This window comes from Ornithodoros turicata, chromosome 7 (assembly GCF_037126465.1).
Source record: "Ornithodoros turicata isolate Travis chromosome 7, ASM3712646v1, whole genome shotgun sequence".
Classification (NCBI taxonomy): Eukaryota; Metazoa; Arthropoda; class Arachnida; order Ixodida; family Argasidae; genus Ornithodoros; species Ornithodoros turicata.
In genome coordinates, this window is record NC_088207.1 from 18,093,301 (window position 1) to 18,114,057 (window position 20,757).

A 20,757-nucleotide genomic window follows, 5' to 3' on the forward strand; every position below is an offset into this window, starting at 1 on the left:
ACTGTTAGATGCATTATAAATACGGTGGTTGCTTCTGTGCAGTTTGTCTCCATTCTCTTCATCCGCGCCCCGGAAAACTTCCACATTATTTGCACATCGAAAATTAGCCCTTCTAATTACGGCGGTCATCACGCGAGCTACGGTTCCATTTGAGAATGCATAGAACGGGTGGCGTGGATCCACGTCTGATACTTCCAAGACCGCCACTGGCGGCGCTGTCGCGACGGAGCAGCGCGCCCCCTTTAGGTGTCGCACGGTTGTCACAAGACTCCGCCGTCTCTCATCCACCGAGGGGCTGTTTACTCTCCTTTGATTACTTTAACCTTGCTCAACTTTTTTGGTTTGTATAGTATAAACGGCACCGTGGAGCCTGTGGCACATGTAAGTGCTGTTCATCCGCCACTGCTTTTCACCTGTAAGTGGTCTGTCCCTGACTAGGCAGTCGGGACGATGCCGTCCCGCATCGGATGGGGGTTGGAGACAAAGAAAGGGTGCGCAGGGGAATAGTAGTCAGCAGAAAACTTTCTGCCTCGGATCGCCGTCTGTGTCCAGAGGCCAACATGCGGCTATAATGTGGGGGGTATCAATGGGACACAGGAAATGTGTACGGGAACCATACCACATATGGATGTGTGTCACCTTTTTGTGTCTCTGAGTCCCCGCCGAAACGGAGGTGATTTAAGGAGGTGTCAATTACGGGACTACGAAGTGTTCGCGTGTGTCACGAAGTGTCACGCGAAGTGTCACTACGACGGGACTCCGAAGTGTTCGCGTGGTGAGCGAGAACTTGGAGGACGACTTCGGAAAGCAGGGGTGGTCAGTAGCAGCCGTTAACGGTGGCTGCACGTTTACACGAGTGACAACGGCGCGTGTATCGGCAGCGAGATCATCACAAGGCGTCATCGGGACATTGTCAGTGAGTGCACCATCCACCGAGGGAACGCCGACTACGTCCAGGACCCGACCCCTCCGAACTCCAAGACGTCGACGCTGCCGCGATGACACTTCTTATTTGCTAATGTCTTTTACCTTAGTTTGTTATCTGCCCGTGTTTCCTGTCCTTTGAACTGCAACCGTACTATTGCATATGTGCGTGTAGATATGTGCCTCGTAGTACCATTTTGTCCTGTAAATAGCTCAGCCATACCTTGTTAGCCAGTAAATCGTGTTCTGTTAACCTCTACGTTGGTTCCGAATTCCCTCGTTTTGCAGGTCTCGCTTTCACACCTGCCACAAGGTACGCGCCTGGCGGGTTCACCCTTTTCTTTTTCGTTCTTCCACACGGGGTAGGGCATGCTCCGGGCAAATCGCACAGGCTAGACAACCCCTACCAAGGAGTAACTGGGCCTGATAGTCTGGTTTGGTAGAGGTTTGTCTGGTTTAAAAACAGAGCACTCCTGACCGGACCTCGTGACACCGAGCTCCTGGGATGAGCCTCCACGTGGGACGGTAGGCCTGCCGCTAAGTCGCGTCTTAGCTATTGTTTGACCCAGCCGTGGACCAAGAATTGAGACCAGAGCGGTTGAAGATCGATGGAAGCAGCAACCAAAAGCCACAGCATGGAAAGCCAGCCGCATAGGTCACTGCCGAAGTCGTCTTCAGAGTTTGTCTGCCACGCTATCATCCATGGCATGGTGAAGATGTAGTGTTGTCGGGGGTGCGCAAAGTTAGGGTCGGTCACTCTTGCCGCCTTGTTGTGACTCCCACGTTTGCCTATATGTCCCTCGAGTGTAGTTTGTCGCGCACTTTGCGTTATCGTTCATTTAAATTGTATCATGCCATAGATTCAAGTTGTATCCGCTTGTCTCATGTCTGCATTTGTAGCGTGTTTTGCGCAATCATTAATTTGATGTTTGTTATTCTCGCGGTTCGTGTTATGAATAATTTAAAATGAATAATATGCGTTCCGTGGTATTCATTAAATCATGTTTTGAAGTTGTTAACGTAGTGTTAGGTGTCGTTCCTTCTCGCCTCTGCGGGTGTCCACATTGAGAGTATCCCGTTTTCTTGCTGAATTTCGTGCTACGTCCCCTTCGGCTACTGTGAGGGACGTCACAGTGGGCATGCGAGGATTGTGGGGGGATTCCTTTTTCCCTGGGTGCAGATGCAACGCACACCCGATAATAATCTCTCGTTTGTTCATGTGCTGTGCCGTGTCTTGCCCCGTTGCTGAACGGACGGGCAAAAAGGCCCTGAGAGTGGGAACCTCGGTTCGCACAACTGATGGTCGCGCCGATTACATCGCATGTGCTCATGCAGCTTGACAGCATGTCCCAATCCTAGCAGTGTTGCTTTACACGTACAGTGAACCCTCGTTATTATGACCATGGTCGTTCCCGAAAATTTTGGTCATAATGCGGAATTGTCATATTAACGGGGGATTTGCAGAGGTTTCACCGCATTGTTCCCCAGGAGTATGGTCGTAAAGCGCGTATGTCAGATTATCGGGGGTCATATTAACGAGGGTTCACTGTATATATGACTTCGAGTATTGCATTTCACGTCTTGAGAAAGGCCAGACAACTTACCTCACGTCCTTCGCTTTCCATGAACTCACCTTCCGGTATCCACTCGGGTTATTCTGCAGAATTCCACACCACGCAGCCTGGATTTTTATGAGACGTCGTGTCGCTGTGCAATACAACTAGCCGACATTGTTGTCGCAGCGTACAGTTGGCAACATGTTGGCACAGAGTCTCCTTGTCGTCACCTCACTGCACCCTCACTGCTGCAAGGGACAAAGCCTATAAGCGATAGAAGGGTACAAGTACATGCATGCAGCAAATATTACTGCGAACTCAAAGTAAAGTATATTCACCGAGAATGTATCCAAATAAGCAACCGAAAATGTTCAAGGACGAACAGTTCTGAAGAACTCGCCCCTCGGACCTCACAATCTTGCATATTTCATGTTACTCTAGTGGAAGGTCCTGGAATGCCACGTAGTTAGGAAGTGACTTTTTCGGGTCAAATGCCCTCCTCAGATTTGGGGGGTAAAAATTGGGCGCTATTTTTAAATCTGTAATTCGGGGAGAAGTCGTGCGATAATTGTGCCTTCGGGTGTTATGGGGTGTTCTTGTTTCTCCTCTTGTATATTAAGTCCTTTCCTCACCTCTCTTTTCTGTTTTTTTGTTGCTGTATTTTTGGCGGGATTGTGACCTTCCAGCGGTAATCCCCGAAGCCATGGACAGTGTTGACACACATGGGTGTATTGCTGGGAACGTAAGCGACCCATTCTTACGTGTGTTACATGTGGCGACCTTCGTTCGTCTTCAGTGGAAACGTCACCTGCGGATTTCATAGTGACTGGAATTCGGGGAGAAATCTGGTTTAACCCAAATTGGTCGGAGCTCAGTTCGGGGGGGAATAACTGGGCGGAATCGGGTTTAACCCGAGAAAGTCACTCCCTACATGTATTGTTCAAAGGAGCTCAGAAAGCACTTCAATCCCTACCATTTTTTAAATGTGGAAGTTATACTGCCTATTAAAGTGCACCTTACGCGGTAATTCAATCAGCAGAAGCACAAATATCGCAGAATTTGCTTTTTGAAGTGGCGACGATGCCCAACGGTAGCAATGCCTGGAACAAGCAGACTAGCAGCTAGTGTCATTTTGACGTCAGAAAAGTGAGGCCGCTGCTTGGTTTAGAGAAACGTCGTCTGCTAGTTTTTACTCTGAATCACGCCGCAAGACCCAGCAGCGGAAAACTGTTCCTCATCGCTTTTTCTCTGATTTGTCAGGTACAGTAAACAAACATGAGTACTGGGGAGCTATTCTCGTCAAAGTAAGCTACCTGCTTACTTTACACGTCACGAGCTGTTGAGCTGAGCCACCGCGACAAGCTCCGCCTGAACGATCCGCCCATTTCTAGGGACATTTATCCCCAGCGCATACACAGCGTGTAGAGCATCACAGCTTAGACCTACAGTGGCGCTGTGTACCGGATTTAAATAGGTTGTATGGGAAAAAAGGAGAAACAATAGTACATCGGTTTAAACGCGCAGGAATAATTATGACGTCCTGATATTGTAGTTGCTATGGAATATCTCTCATGAACGGAGCTCTGGCAGTTTTGACGTGACATGTTTGACGGCGGGCCGCCGCCGCCGCTGTCTTTTTTACAGTCAAAAAGTGGCGCCACACCCAATACCGTGCTTCTATGAAGAACATTGCTCGTTAAAGTTGTCCCCTCGCTGTCCCTAGATTTTCCCTAGCTCACGGGATCATGTTAAGAGGTACGTCATTTTGACGTAGGCAGTGACGTAGTATCTTACTTTTTGCGCTGAAAAGTAAGCACCGAAAAGAGGGTGATTACTTTGAACGGGGACGGCGATAACGATGAGAATGGCGTACATGCCTCGGACTATGATCTTTATTTGACTCCAAATACGTTTCCACGACGGCGGAAATGGCGCATAATGCATAAATATTTGCATTTCGTTGGAAGAATAATGATCGGACGATCCATGCTCATTGCCGTGGTTCGTGCTTCACCACAATGCACCGCTCTTCGATACAGAGTCGTTCGTCATATCGACGATTGAAGCGATGACGTCTATCATTAAACTAGTAAAAGTCTGTCCCTTACACAGACAGAATTAATGTAGTGGTCGTTTCGTGCTACTTTCTCACACGACTCATTACATGAGGGGGGGGGGGGGCGTTGTCGGGGTTGTGGACAATGAAAGATACGAATGCAAGGCGAAGACAACGAAATCAGTGTCAGTTAATAACTAATAACAAATGGCGCCGCAGAGGCGTTGCGCGTAAACAAGAAATGACATAAGAAACTGTAGGGGGATAGTAATCTTTTCGCGCCACTCCGCAGGTTCAAAATCTTGGGCACGCACGAGCGCCACCCCACTGTTTACTTGTTCGCTATCTCGCTCACAACGCGATCGCTACACAAGATTGTTTTCCTATTTTTACACCGTGGAAGTTTTTTAGATATTACTATCAAGCAAGTGAACTTGTCATGACCACTTTTCTCCGCATTCCTCTAACCTTCTCTTTCAAGTTGTAGTCTTCCGTTTCCGGGGAGACAATCTAATGGCGGGAAGGGCAGTATCATGATGATCGTATCGTGAAAACACACACACAGCAGCAAGGCTGGACGATCAAATGCTCGACTATTGGCTAACGGCGCGTGAAAACCATTCCCAATGACATTCCCATTGTTCACGCCTTCTTTATTCGGCGACCAATAACCTCCTTGCAAAGAAAGTAAGCAGGTAGCTTACTTTGACGAGAATAGCTCCCCTGGTCTGTTGTGTGACGACAATAGACGAGTTCAGAATATCCCAGAGTGCTTAGCGCCGCTCTGAACTGTGGGAGCTTACTTATACGAAAGAAACGGGTGGCTTCCAAACTGTTTCGATTTCTCCTCTACCGGTCCATTGTCCACGATGTGTCAAGGTCAGCGAAAGCGAAATGTGAAGGGTTATTCTTTGTTCCCCCAGTCAGTAAGCACCCAGGATGCAATGCGTGCACAAGGAGCTCTGGGATTTTCTGAAATAGTCTATTAGTGCAAAAAAGCACAACACTTCAGCGTACGCTTCAAAATGAACGCCGCATCGCCATAATCACCGACTCGTCCACCTCGGTTAACAAGTTAGCAACTTCGTTACAGTACATGGTACACAGTCGACTCAGTTACAGTGTCGTTCTTCTGGTGGTGTATTCATAGCGACACGTTGGTCCGACACGATCCCCAGAAATCGTGCAACCAAGGTGATGAAACTCGCGAGTGCCTGTGCGGAATAAATGGAGGCACTGCGAGCTTTCCGCATCATCAAACATCATGAAACGTCAGAATTTTTACGTCAAAGCATGAGTTCTCAACCCTCACCAGGCCATTGGCTCCTGTGGCCGCTCCCCCGGTACACAAGTGCCAATTGGTCGGATTGAAATTATGAACTTGCCATAGCACGCACAAACCGGTGACACTGTGTCCGCCGTGCCGCAACAACTCGCCGTAAAGTTTCGAAATATGGTGGATGCAGCAGGGACGCAAGCAGGGCATCTATAACAGTACCGCTTTGGATAGTTTTTAGCGTCCTTCCCTTACGATGTTGTCCATACCAACTCTGAAAAACTTGTGGCCTCTTTGATACTTCTGCAGGTCAATTCAGTGATAGATAAGTGGAAGGCAGGTCTGCTTTGCTTGCTTGGTGCGACAACGATTGAAGGTGGACCAATACTGCATTTTTCCGCTACCTACTCGATGACAGGTAAGTCAGTTCCTACTCCATTCTGCCGCTTAGCACATATGCAGCATCTGGACCAGTAGATTTTTAGTTTTCACGTTTCTGATCCCTATTCTGATCGTTCTTGCTCAGGTATAAGCATTCAACTCATATCTGTTTCAGAAAGGCATCTGCATGGATACAGTAGAATGCCACTCTGAGCAGTTTGAGCATCATCTTTCAGCATAGCAGCTGCACAAGTTCATTTGTGACAGGTGAACCTGATGACTACACAAGCAGCAAAGGGATACGGACATGTTCTCTCACATGCTGGATCAGTGAATGTGTGTGCCTGTGCATCCAATATACTGTTGTTCTACTGTGAAACCTTCCACGTGAGATATCAGCTATCAATGAATGCAAAGCTGCTTCGGCATATCACTCTAACTTCAGAAGCAATGTTCATGTCATATTCATGTTTGGTGCAGCTACAGCAGACTGCATATTTGTGATTTCGAAATACCTATCCCCAAAAAATAAAGCACTTTGTGTAACAGAAACACTTTTTCATTTTCACACTTTTTCATTTCACTCGACGCGAACGAAAATCCAGAACTCCACAACCATCAGGAACCGCTAAAGCGGGGAAGAAGGAGGAAGGAGGAAACAGATGAGAAAGGGAAAGCAACGCCTGCGTCACACGTACGAAAAAAAGCGAAGCAAAAACTACTCAACTGTCGTCCAACGATTGGCCCAACGATAGCGGTCACGTGAGTTTTTCCCAACAATAGAATTATACTACAGGTTCATTCCCGTGGTGCAACTTACGAAGTGTGTTATCTGTCCACTGCAATCTGTCGCGATGCCGCAGGCGTGCGGCGTTCGTGGGTGCGTAAACAATGTATGGAATGATTCAAAATATCGTCGGCACACGGTACCGCGGAAAGAACCTGCACGAAGTGCATGGCTGCGATTGATACAACGTGATGACGTCCCACCGAATTCTGTAGTCGTCGTCTGTTTCCTACACTTTCGACCGGACGACTACCAACTCAACGTGTCACTCGCTGAAGCCTGCGGAACATTCAAACATAGACTGAAAGATGGGGTAGTGCCGTCGTTAAACCTACCTACGGTTGCTCGGCACGCCGCGCGAGAAAACGTGGTACGTATGTCGCCTGCGAAATGTATGTGTCGTATACCTGCTTGACGCATTTTATAGATTTCAATCACTTTCCCCTAATACATGCAAAACTATGTGTGCCGGAAGGTGACAGTGCATGTGCGAGCGCAGTCAGCCGCGTAGGGATTCGCACTTTTTTTTTTTGTGCAGTGCAATGTAACAATAACTGTATTTTTATGATGATGACTGGGGAGTTCTATCGCCTGGGGCAGTGTAAAGATATATATGCTCTGTACGGTAACATTTATTGATGCTGCTGTCTTTCTTATAATGTTGCCCTACAGGCTTCTCCCTTTAGAAATGAAAAGAACGATTACACATCTCACACCCAGCCTGCTTCCCCTGTGCTTACATCTCAGCTTCCCAGTGTAACAGTGTCTCAGCAAACATACGTCCCTGCTTAATTCATTACAACTAGCACACTATTCAACTGCTACACAACATGCAAGCAGCTATGTGATCACTATGCAAAATATATGGCAAATATAAGAGGAGTATTAGAGAGAGACACATATTATCGTTGTCATACTAGTATGTCATTGTCTCTATATCTTTCTATCACGAAGCCCAACAGCATACCTTGGACTGCAGAAAAGGGGACCCAGTGCAGTTCGACGAGGAAGTCGAAGTGGACCCAAACAACACTAATTCAAACCGGAAGAGTTGGTACGTAAAAACATGGCACCATGATCGCAACATGTAGTCAACACATTTCGGAACCTTTATGAATGTGGTTCATTACACCATGAACACATTGTACTGCACGAAAGAACACTGGGGAAAAAATGAGTACATCGTACTTCGCGAGATGGGAGCCTTCGAACCCACTCCCTAGCAAGGCTGCGGCGAGAGCCGTGATGTCAGAGCTGCACGAGTTCCTGTATTTGCTGTGCCCATTTTGTCCACTTCTATTGGCCTCTACACCGTGACACTTTCAATGCAAAGAACACTCTTTTACGTTTATCTGGAATGGCCTGTCGTGGCACCCCTTTAAAGGGGACGTGACAGTGCACTCCAGGTGGAGAGCAGCCAACCCTTCACAGCAGTAGCATATTCTGCTCCGTTAACGTGGTACTTAGAGGTACAAAGGTCTATACATGATCTCGGTGAACAGAAAAACCATGCTTAGGAGCAAATAATGGAAGGTTTGGTCACCCGAACATTCAAAGAAAGCATGGCTTGTGGTGCCTCTCAGTGTAGGTTATGGCCAGGCCTTGCTCTCCACTGACAGAGAGCGTTTTTGTCGCCTCACCTCTGTATCTTCGAAAAGCACAAAACATGCCTCGCAAAAGTGATCAATCACACGTGCTTTACTCATAAGCCACTGAAAGCCTTGGCACATCTGTAAGACAACAATTTAACCAGATGTTTTGTCTCGTTGAGTGTTTGCGTTAGTTATGTCGGTGTTATTTTTTCGTTCCTGAATTATGATTCCCGACTTTTGGAATATCTCCACCCCAACAGATGCGTGTAAAAAGGATCGACTGTAAATGTTCTACTTGGAGGAATCACTGCGAAACACATTTTGCTAGTGAATCATCGAAAAAAAAATTTATTTGGTTTAGATGGACCAGTGAGGTCAGGTAATCTCCTTACAGTTATGGCCTAATAATGCGAGAGAGTAGACTTTATAGTCATAGCTTTGCAGCACAGCTGTGCGGAAGCCTTCTGCGTGTTTACAGCAGAGAGTTTAACCAGAACCGAACCGAAAACAGTTGACGCCATCTTAGAGCTGAACTTGAACTGAGCCGTTAAAAAAATACCAGTAATCGGTTCAAATAACATTTCATAAGGAACTGAGGGAAGAAGTTTGCATGTTCTGCATGAACATAAAAATAACTTTTTTTTTTGTCTTTTTCCCGCCTTTCATTAAGTTTGTAGCCTTTCTGTTGCTTGCCGAAAAAGTTGTGCCCTGCATGGAATGCTCTGGATTTTATAGATCCGCGAAACAACAACGAAGATGTTAACCTAAGACTGTTATGACTACTAATGTCTGACGTACACATGAATATATACAGGGCATTTTAGTTAAATCCCCGGGCTAAATAATTTGCGAATGGGTGCACCAATCGAAAAGCTTCCCCTTTTACAAGTACCTGTCGGATACCGCCTACAAGCTGAGCACCGTGTGAATTATTAGGAGGCTCTTATTAGTTATATATAAAAATTCAAACGAGTTTCAAGAAAAAAAAACAACTTCTAAAGCAGGACACCATAGGCATTAAAATGTGTACTACCTCATTTGGGACCTTCAGTGGGACAGAAAAATCTGCCACTGCAGCAAGTCATTTGTTGCAGCCTTAGGCAGACACAGGCACACGAAGCCATGTTTATGTGAGTTTTTTTTTTTGTTCTGGGAAACAAATTGCACACATATGAACAAATTGGGGATAGAAGGAGCGGCCGAATCATTACTGAGCCAGGAGCAAGGGTTTTTCAGAACCCCGAACAGCCAAGTAGCAGACATTTCTCTAAACCAGTGGTTCTCAAACTTTTTTGGCCCGGGGAACCTTTTGGACCTAGCTAGAAGGACGAGGGAACCCCTGTTCCTAAACACGAGCAGTACATCAGATATCACGTACATCAGGCCTCCACGAAGAGGTCATGGAGCTTCTCGCTGGCACGTTCCAGGCCTACTCCTTTGCCTAGTAAGGGGTCTGTCAACGGGTCAAAGCGCCCATAAACAACGGAAAGAGGCCGCGAACGAACTCCGCAGCCGCGGTGCGCGTGCTTCTGGCCTGCCGAGCGAGCTTGGGCGGGGGAAATCAAGTTCTGTGAATGGATAGGGGCCGAGGCGGCAGCCTTCTCGTGGAACCCGGGAAGGCAGCTCGCGGAACCCCTGTGTTCCGCGGAACCCAGTTTGAGAACCACTGCTCTAAACCAATCAGCGAGCGTTCTCCTTGTAGCATCAGCGTCAGGTTCCAGGCAGGTGACAGGCTGGTACTGCTCTCTACCGCTGTCGCAGACAGTTGCTGTTTGCGGCATACTTTAAATTCAATTTCTGCGATAATTGACTTTGTGGTGCGAATTACTTCGCATGGTGCACCTTACTGACCTATTTAACAGTTTTATAGGAAGAAAACAGGGTGTTAAAAATGACTTCTGTGCCACTTTAAATGACTTAGGCCAAGGTGGCCGGATTGGTTGACTGTTATATTTCTGCCGAGACTCAGCGAACAACCAGATGGGTTAGTAAGTCACCGTGGCATGAGCGATGTGCCGGAGAAGTCAACCCAAACCTGTAATTAACGGTTATGCTCCTGTCGTAACCATACCAATCATGTCTTTCGCATCACGCAAAATTTTTAAAGACCTTGAACGATGTTCATGCCTTCCTGTCCACTTCAAGTACTGTGCCACACAAACGCAAGTGTGCTTTAACCTGCCTGTTGTGCTTTGTTCCCACCTGCGTCTACTGAACCGGTACGAACCATTATAGTTGCCTTCCAGAGCTGAACCAGAACTGAAGCCTTATCATGAGACCTGCAGCCAAACCATGGAGCAAGAAGACTGGGAGGTGAGACTGCCCGCAGAAGCAAACACCGGCGCGTGACCAGAGAACATCACGTTGAAGGAGATAAAAAGGCAGTTGCTGACCTTATGTGATAGATGGCGATGCAGCACGGTCTTCCGTTTTACACCTCTGCGTGGAAAGCTAAGGGAAACGCCAACCTTTTCATGAGTCATACAGCAGCCTTTGCGGATGAAGACAAGCTGATGAACAGAATTGTCTTGGTAATAAAGGCCACGTGTGTCCATAACATAGCACTTCTTGTTCAGTGAAGTAATAGGGAAACAATTCCATTATCCCGTCTCTCGGTTCTGTTGAGCAGAAGATGGGAGGTGTGTATCCCGTTTGAAACCATGAAAAATAATCTTTCAAAAACAAACGCGTAAGTACCCACTGTTAAAAATATATCTCCCACAATATATGCTTAAAAATCAACTCACAAAAATAATCACTGAAATATCACCGCGTCAATAAAAACGCTAAGGAATCCACGGTTAAGAATATATCGTTAAAAATAAATAGTTTCATGGCATGTTGCTCTCTTGTGCCCTGTGGTTGTGTCCTCTGCTGTAAAGTTGTAAGTTTGTCTGAAAAGTAGCAAACCTAAACTACAGGCACAGCTGTTACATGCGCTGTGACCGCCTTCGGAGGTGCCTAGTTCAAAATGGGGTGCAGATGTTTTGCTCCCAATAGACCGTTTTAGAAAAGCAAGCACTTATGGGAACTTCGAGCACACTGAAGCATTACAATACGGCCGGAACGGAGGTAGGGGAAGAATAACAACACTCTAATTGAAACCTAATTGAAACGACTTATATCAGATAATATATGTGTAAACCCCTTATGCCTGCAGGTGTACCTGGTTATTAACACATTAGAATTTCATGCTCATTAGGTACTTGGGTGTGTGTGTGTTATACAATATTCACAGTCTCTTGGCAGTGTTATGGAGTCCTAACAGGCTTCCCCCCCCCCTCCCATAACATCCTCATGGGCAGTAGTCAGTCTGAACTTACAGCCATAACCTTTAGCAGAACAATATTCGCTCTCCACAGATAAAAACAGACAACCGCACATAACGCATTGTCTTCGTAGTGTGACATGCATCTCAACATTGGGCTGTGGGAATCGCCGTTGCTTTGAATTTTGAAATATCAACCGCCAAACACCGTACTCGCACGCAATCGGCCCCACCGGTAAATCCTGGGCTGACAGTGTGAATGACGCAATCATTTTAGCCGAAGCTTTGTCGTAATCCGTAAACGCAGTTTGGTTAAGCTCCGACAACGATACTTGTACCAGCGGCAGTAGCGGGGAGCTGCCGTAGTCTCTCCCGTTGTTTTAGAAAAGCACAATACATTTGCAAATTCTTACCTCTTGCATTATAACGGCTTTGGCATTCTCACGTGGGCACACCTTTGTTCACTTCACACAGGTTTCACTAAACTGGAATGTTCACATTTTGATGTTATCTACGCCTAACTTCACCTTGGCCTTCATACACCCTTGCCATTGTACGTAAGACATTTCTGTGTGAGTAAAACAAACTGACGAGCGATATCGCACCTTTTGTGTCAATGCTGCCCCACCAGCATCAAAATCACTGTGATCAAAACCGATCAAAACGCTCCGCCATGGATATTTGGATTTTGGATTGTTGTGACTTCGTCTTTGGATGGATGGAGAGTCCTGAGAACGAGGCGGCCATGGAGGCGGCCAACGAGGCTATGTGAGAATTGCTTTTTATTTTTTGCCATTATTATTATTTGCCAACTGTATTTTGTACTTTCGAAAAGGTCATGTGGCAGCATTATGTCTTTTCAGGAACACTGGCATTATGCAGGGCAGGGCCTCCGATCTGCACGAGGTTCAAGAAAAAGTACTTCTACCCGAGAAACGTCATCCTGACGTTGGTAGACACACCGAAACCAAAACAGATCGGAAGGGGACAACCACTGATCTCTATGTATAAAGGTTGGATCGCGCATAGGAGAGGGGCGCGTGTATGGTGAGCTAGAATACCATACACATGGATACCGTGTGTCAGTCACCACCATACGCCGTGTGTCACACCATACGCGTGTGACCGCATACGCGGCAACCGGCCGCCATGCTGGAGGGCCCACTGGCGCCGGCTGCTCCCATAGGAAACAATGGGCAGCGATTTGATTTGTAGTATTTATTGCGCTTTAAACGCTCCTCATTGCTGATTAGCACGCATCTTTCTTAGGAATCAGTGTGCTGATGTATACCAAACGTGCTTCAGCCGTGTTCCTGTAGTTTTTGATGGTAATTGCCTTCTTTATCTTCTCCGCTGCCTGTATTCCGAATAGGGGCCGCATACACCGCCCCACAAGCCGCGCACAGGCCCACAGCCCACCCCACAGCTGTTATTTTAGTCAGTATTTGCACGTTGTCACTTCAGTTCTGCGCAAGTGACTACCGCCAGTGTACTAAATATACTCGAACACTGTCTATCGAAAACAGTTTCATATCAACGGACATATTCGCGAGAAGATAAGTGGACGAGCTTGGTGGGCGAATGTCGAGCGCTCCGGCTGCCCGTCCGGCGGGAGGCATGTTAGTCGAGGGTCCTGGGCCGACTTCACAAGGAACTGGGCAAACATTTGCCCAAAAACATCTGAGGAAGGCACCCAGCCAGACAGCATAGCCGACGATCCGATTCGGAACTCTGTCACATCCCACGCTCGCCGTGGAAGACTGTATAATGGTTGAAGGGCTCAAAGAAGGAGGAGACACGGAAACAAACAAAAACTTTGCCCATCAAGATATCGATAATTCTTGTGATTTCGCATCTTTAATCCAGCTTGATGGCCATTCTCTGCTGCAGGCGGTATGACGGATTGACCCATAGCAGTGTGCCGCGATTTGATTTTGCGTCGAACAAAGTCTTGCGTTGTGAGTTCTGGCGGCACACTTTAGTCTCCATCAATGCACACTTCAGAAAAAATGTACTATGTGTAGAATCTTTATTGTCGCCGTTAAATGGGAGAAAGACGGAGGATATTGGCAGCCTGAGACAACACTTCGGCCAATAGAGCGGCCTGGCGTCCAAACTCGTCGACGTCGATGGGTTCTTGCATCAATGCGTCAACCAGTCCTGGAAACATGACGCCGTCTGGAGAGTAGACCAGGTTTCTAAAAGTTTAAATTCGAAACAGTCTAATCAGGAGCGAGTCTAGAAAATATTTTCGTTAAACGATGTTCAATGATTGCGCAATTCAATTTACAAGGACACTCTGAAAATCAATTCACAAAATGAGAGTCATACGTCGAGCGGCGCAACATTAGCTGCGAGCATCACAGGGTCACGTATAGCAGGAGCATAACCAATGAGCACCATCTAGAAACAGAGTCTGTTCGCGTACGTGACATGTCGCAACAGCTGATGGCGAATTCGGGTGGCCATTTCGTGGAAACTGTTTTTACCATATTCGGAGCAGGCACGTTCGCTTGGTCAAAGCTTGATTCGCGTGGCGAGGAGGAGGAGGAGGAGGAGGAGGAGGAGGAGGAGTGTCGTTGGGAGGAACCGGAGAGGTCTGCCTGCCTGATTAGGCGGCATGTTTCTCGGGAAGGGAAAGGTGGTGGAGAGGAGGAGAGGAAAGGGTGAAGTGGAAGACCGAGCGGAATCCGCTCGGGGGGAGGAAAGCTGCGTCCATGGGCCGACTTCAGGGGAACTGTGCCGGCATGCGCCTATTACACATCTGAGGGAAACCCAGGAAAAACCCCAGACGGCACAGCCGGCCCGCGGATTCGAACCGCGGACCTCCCAGTCTCCAAGCGCACGCGTTACCGCTGCGCCACCGGAGCTGGTAGATTCGCGTGGCGCTTTCCGAGCGCCCGGAATTTGCCAGCTATCACATTTTCCTCCCGGTCTCGATGCAACCTTGCAGCGGATATAGCCCAACTACTATATCCGGTGTCGTCACATCCGTACTATAGGAGGGTGACGAGGGCCCGCACTGGTCCACACGTCGAAGTCCACGTCGGTCGGCAGACGACGAAACCCGAAGGTTAGCGACCGCGATGCCCCTAGCGTGATCCAATCGAGTAAAACCGCTAGATTTCTGGCACTCATGTTCGGGTGGCAACTGTCACGTGACCCAGCGCGGACAAAAGGCTAGCAATTTCCGAGCGCTCGGCCGCATTGCCACATTTTGACCAAGCGAATTCGCCATAAGCCTTTGCCTATCGCGACTGTGCCTCGCCAGCCGTTGCTATGGATACGAGCTGCCTTTGACCGCATGGGCGGTCACTGGTAGCCATAGAAAGCCTGTGTTTGAAATCCTCTGCGGCAACTGACTGACATCCTGACGTTACATGGTCACGTGCGAAGGAGAGAGAGAAGGCATTAAGCAGACCTTCTGAAGGTGGCATGAGGCCAGCAGCCACGAGAGGCTCTGCTCATCGGCATTCCCTTCAGGTACGGCTGCGTCACGGAGTGGCGTCGAGCTCACCCGTTCTCTGATGGGATACCGGAGGGAAGCAAGAGGGCGTGCAGATCAAATACGTCTAGGCAAACCAGCTGGGAAGACCTGCTGGCCCCTAGCGTTAGCACTCGACCCGGGCAGCACCCCAATGTGGGTCAGGCTGGACAAGTATTGGCTCTCGCGGATTTTCAATGTTGGCCCAATTTTACAATTGCAACCCGGCCCAAGCAAGACCTAATATTGGCTCGCCAATATTCAGCTCCAGTATTGCAAATGTAGATCCCGTATCGCAAAGACAGCAACAAATATATTGGCCATTTTCATCCAAAATTGTTTGGGCGCCGGCAATATGTAGACCTTATTTCCCACGTTCATTGAACAGTGTTTGGCAGACGGCTATATGCAAACTAGATTGCCACTTTTCTCGCAATATGTAGACCACATTGCCCACTTTCAGCCAACATTATTTGGTCGCCGACTATATTCGTGCCGTATTGCGCGCTTCGATCCAATATTGTTTGGTCCTCGGCTACATAGCTGTAGTAGGCTACAGAGCTCGGCTGTAGCCGAGGATGTGGTCCTCGGCTTCATGCAGACCACATTGCCCAAAGCTGGGAGACTGGAGATATGTGGTTTGCCTGCCGTGGAATTTTGGAGAGGCTCCCCGCGCTGGGTGACAACAAGGCACTAGCGACCCAAGTAGTAAAGAGGGTTGTCCAGGCTACAAGCTGTCCACTTTACAAGGTTCCTGCCCCTGAGCCCTGAGCGTATTTTCCCTGCGCGGCGCGTCCCTGCGCGTATTTTTCCCCGTGCGGCGCCAGTGCGGAGGGTTGTCCGCGCGCTTATCGGCGGGGGAGGGCTGCGCGTGCGCTCATCGTAGCGTATTTTTCAGCCTGGGCAGACTTCTTTGGCCATACATGGGCCGACTTCACATATTTTCCGATACAACAGGTGAGCGGTTTACATGCAGAGACATGCAAAGAAGGGTCATACACAAAAAGTACAAGTGAAAATATATTTATTAATGCCAATCAAGTTGCCAATTGTAAAGCCAGTGCTGGGAATTGTGATGCCAATCAGGTGAAGGAGAAAAACCCGACCGAAAAACCTTCACAACCTGTAATAGAAGAAACACAACACACATAATAAAGAACATACTTACTCATTACCAAATTCACATATTCCATATGGATATGACTCAATGGCATTAAAGAGGTATCTCTTATCAAAGTGGGCCAACTTCTTTCCTCATTTTTCAATCTGCGCCGAATTTTTTCGCGACTTTTCCCCGTGCGCGACAGGCGACGCTCGGGTAGAGGGCTGCTGCGGTGGGCGGAGCGTGGCCGGAGGGCTGCGTGAGCGCTTACTTGCTCACATTTTTTCAGCCTGGGCCGACTTCTTTCATCATTTTTCAATCTGTGTCGACTTCAATCGCAATTTTTTTCCCGCTACAGCAGGTGTGCAGTAGGCGATTTACATGCAAAGGATAGCTATACACAAAAGTACGAGTGAAAATATATTTATTAAAGTCATTAGTGTCAGGAATTATATTATGACTCAGTGTGAAGGAGAAAAACTCAATCAAAAAATCTGATACAATAGCATTGAAGGGGTATTTTATTAGTGATAATCACGCAAGTTTTCAATTAAGCAGAAGGAGTAGCACATTTTTAATAAAAGAAGATATTTTTAATCAATACGATTACTATCAAATTAAAAGTTTTATTATAAAAAGTCTAACATGACAACCATAGCGGAGTTTTAATTACAATGTTCTGATATGTAACTTCATGCGCAACAGCTAGTATTCCATTATGACATATTTAATCAAAGAATATATTTTTAATCAATATGATTACAACCAAAATTAAAAGTTTTATTATAAAAAGTCTAACATTATTATACGTGACCACCATACTGGAGCTTTAATTACAAATGCCGATATATGTATGTGAACAGCAGAGAACATGGAAGACCATGGGACACGAACACAAGAGGAAATAAAATCTATAACAATACATTGGTTAATCAAAACAACAGAGGAGGAGACTATCATTTTAACTATCATAAAATCACCCTCGTGACTTCCCCATACAATTTTCATTCTAAGAGACACTTTGTTTTATGAATTCAACACAGAAAATATATTAAAGAATGAACTTCACCACATAGCACGCTCCTAGCCAACAATCAGCTCTAATAATATCTGCCCTGATTTGTTGAAGACGGCAGGCGTACACCTGACAGTTATGAACATTTTCGAGTGCAATAGGGAAGATTATTCCAACATTACACAATTAATGAATTTCTTATTAAGTAAACAGCATAGACATACGGAAATAATGAGAAAAACGATCAACAGCTAATAGAGAACCAAAACAGATCACATAAACAACAGACACATGCAGGAAAATAAATGGAAAAGAATCTATCAAAACGATCAACATGCACGGATGAACAGCAGAGAACCTGGAAGACCATGGGACACGAACACAAGAGGAAATAAAATCTATAACACTACATTGGTTAATCAAACAACAGAGGAGGAGACTATCATTTTAACTATCATAAAATCATCCTCGTGACTTCCCCATACAATTTTCATTCTAAGAGACACTTTGTTTTATGAATTCAACACAGAAAATATATTAAAAAATGAACTTCACCACATAGCACGCTCCTAGCCAACAATCAACTCTAATAATATCTGCCCTGATTTGTTGAAGACGGGAGGCGTACACCTGACAGTTATAAACATTTTCGAGCGCAATAGGGAAGATTATTCAAACATTACACAATTAATCGATTTCTTATTAAGTAAACAGCATAGACATACGGAAATAACGAGAAAAAACGATCAACAGCTAATAGAGAACCAGAACACATCACATAAGCAACAGACACATGCAGGAAAATAAATGAAAAAGAATCTATCAAAACAATCAACATGCACGGATGAATGGCAGAGAAACACTTTGAACAGCACATGATGAATAATTTAATACAGCACAGAGCTAACGCTAAGAAACAATCTAAACGGCGCATCTGCCAACGTGTAAACAACAGACAGGAAAATATTACTGAAACAGATAATAGAGAGCCAAAATCCAACACGTAAACAAGACGTACACAAAGGATAAATAGTTGAAGAACAATCTAACAAAACAAGAAACATGCACGGATGAATAGCAGAGAAACACTCTAAACGGTGCATCTACCAACGGTAAACAACAGACACATGCAGGAAAATAATTGAAAAAGAATCAATCAAAACGATAAACATGCACGAATGAATAGCAGAGAAAGGCTTTGAACGATGCATCTGCCAACATGTAAACAACACACAGGAAAATAATAGCAAACATTACAATTTGAAATAATATATCTTTTGAACTATCATAAAATCAACCTTGCGAGCTAACAATATCCTACTCAGGCACTTACCTTGGCAGAGTTATTCAAACACACACCACAGCTTTACAATAATTACAACCAGACTCGAGACATGGTGGGGTCACTCTCTCCCTCTATGCAGACCGGTGGGGTCACTCTCTCCATCTATACAGCCCAAAAAGCGGGGAGCCTGTTGTCAATCTGCGAGGTGGGGAAATCCTCTCTCTTTTTCAAATTCTTTCCTCCAAAAAGGAAATATTCTTAGGACCGGTGTACAGAGGCGAAATTTTTCATTGATCGCAAATAGACATTGGAATTATTCGATTCTAAAGAACACAATAAGAATTCTGTAAAAAAAAAATCTAAGAATAGACTTTCTAAGCAAACGAGAAAATATTATCGGTGCAAACAATACTCAACGAGAAACGTTGCATTTAATGTATTTCAGAGCAGACACAACTATTAGGCAATCATTATTCTCAACTCACAAAATATCAATCGAGTGAAAGTCAAGTTTATTCAGTGATAGAAACAATACTAATTCGAAAACGAGAAACAAATTTAATTACATCGTTTGATGTTAACTTTGCAATACACGCAGAAGTCGCAAACAACTCATCTGAAATGCAAATTATATTGTTTGCTACAGCGGAAATCAACGCACACAACATTCCCAACTAGTAGAATATTTTTATTAATATCAATCGAGTGATCATCTGAAACAAAGTCAAAAGCAGTAATTAATTTAGGCAAACATTTTTCGTAATCACACAGCGCAAATATACATCACAGAAACACGTCTTTTTCATTCAGGACCCACTAGTGGAAACGAAGTGAGAGAGTTCCCGTACACATTACGCCCGCAGGGAGTAGGGGAATCCAAACAATGGTCTCGGTATACAAAGCCATAAAATCGCTCCTACAAGTCAAGTGAGGGAAGGAGGGGCTCTAGCGTTGTCTTGTACATAGAATCACTGAGAGCAAACATTTTTCCTTTACACATCACATCTTTTTTTGTAAATTGACTTTCATAATTCTAACGTCAGGTGGAACATTATGAACCAGATAATAAAATTTTCATAAATAAAATTAGCACCAATATGATTTAATTAAATGTCGAGGCGCACTACAAAACAGAACAGACAACTGATATACATTGAAGAGATGGACAGATTTTGTACTCGTTACCATTCGTCATGGGAGGACCTGATAAAAAGTTGCTTCGAAAAGGAGGAGCCGCGAAACGATTCATTTATCGCTGCATTTCAATACGTCCTAGACATGGTCGTATTCGGAGATATGGTGCAAATTATGGAATTCAAGATGCGAGAACTTGTATGCCGAATCTACAATAGTTATAAAAATATTTGCACGTCATCGTCGGAAGGACCACTTGGGCTGATGGTGGAGTTTTTGAGGTTCGCTAACGAAGAGTTGAAATACACTAGACCAAACGTAATTGTAATCATTGCAATGGGCATTGCATTAATCAAGAAAGCAATCAGATCAAATTATCATATACAAGCAGTCTATATCGCACGATTCATTACGGATTTGTTGAAATTACACCTAACGGTTGAAATGGAAAGTACATAAAAACATCTTATCACGTGGTATATTCCACCCTAGAACCTCTACACATTTATTTTATTCTACCAGTCAAGGATGTCAAATGAACAGAAGTTCAATATTGTCGTGCAAGGTCTGATGTATTATCACCTGTTGAAACTCAACAAACATATCAATTGCGATGGACCACCAGACGATTTTCATCTAATACTCTCTTGTACACCATTCAAGAACATTCATACAAAGAAAGGAAGCATCAATAAGAGATTGTGTAAGTTCATCGCGACAAAGTGCAAGTTGTTGAAGCAATACAAACACGGCGACAACATATCACCTGCCTTAATCAACGCTGGATTCAAGCGCCCAATAATCAGAATAAACTACCTGATGTCTTCGGAATTCATCAAGCAAGACAACAAACGAAAACTTCGGAGTTTGGAATAGAACTGTAATTTATCGAAATAA

The 20,757-nt window shown here is 45.5% G+C and overlaps 2 protein-coding genes across 5 annotated transcripts in view; both read right to left on the bottom strand.

The window, feature by feature from the left end:
• The window catches only part of LOC135400266 (uncharacterized), a 154,225-nt gene extending 141,701 nt beyond the window's left edge, over positions 1–12,524 (bottom strand). For 2 of the 3 annotated variants that reach the window (XR_010424570.1, XR_010424569.1), the window contains exons 1-2: positions 12,254–12,502; positions 2,558–2,728 (exon numbers count right to left, since the gene is read on the bottom strand). The gene's annotated coding sequence lies outside the window, so the exon portion shown is untranslated. Of the gene's footprint in view, positions 1–2,557; positions 2,729–12,253 lie in introns of all 3 variants that reach the window. The other variant, XR_010424571.1, reaches the window with a different exon arrangement.
• Positions 12,525–13,858: 1,334 nt separating this feature from the next.
• LOC135400267 (glutamate carboxypeptidase 2-like) overlaps positions 13,859–20,757 on the bottom strand; it is an 80,461-nt gene continuing 73,562 nt past the window's right edge. For both annotated transcript variants that reach the window (XM_064632048.1, XM_064632050.1), the window contains one exon: positions 13,859–14,038. In XM_064632048.1, the coding sequence (XP_064488118.1) occupies positions 13,882–14,038 (157 nt within the window). In that variant the 3' untranslated portion in view covers positions 13,859–13,881. The remainder of the gene's footprint in view (positions 14,039–20,757) is intronic.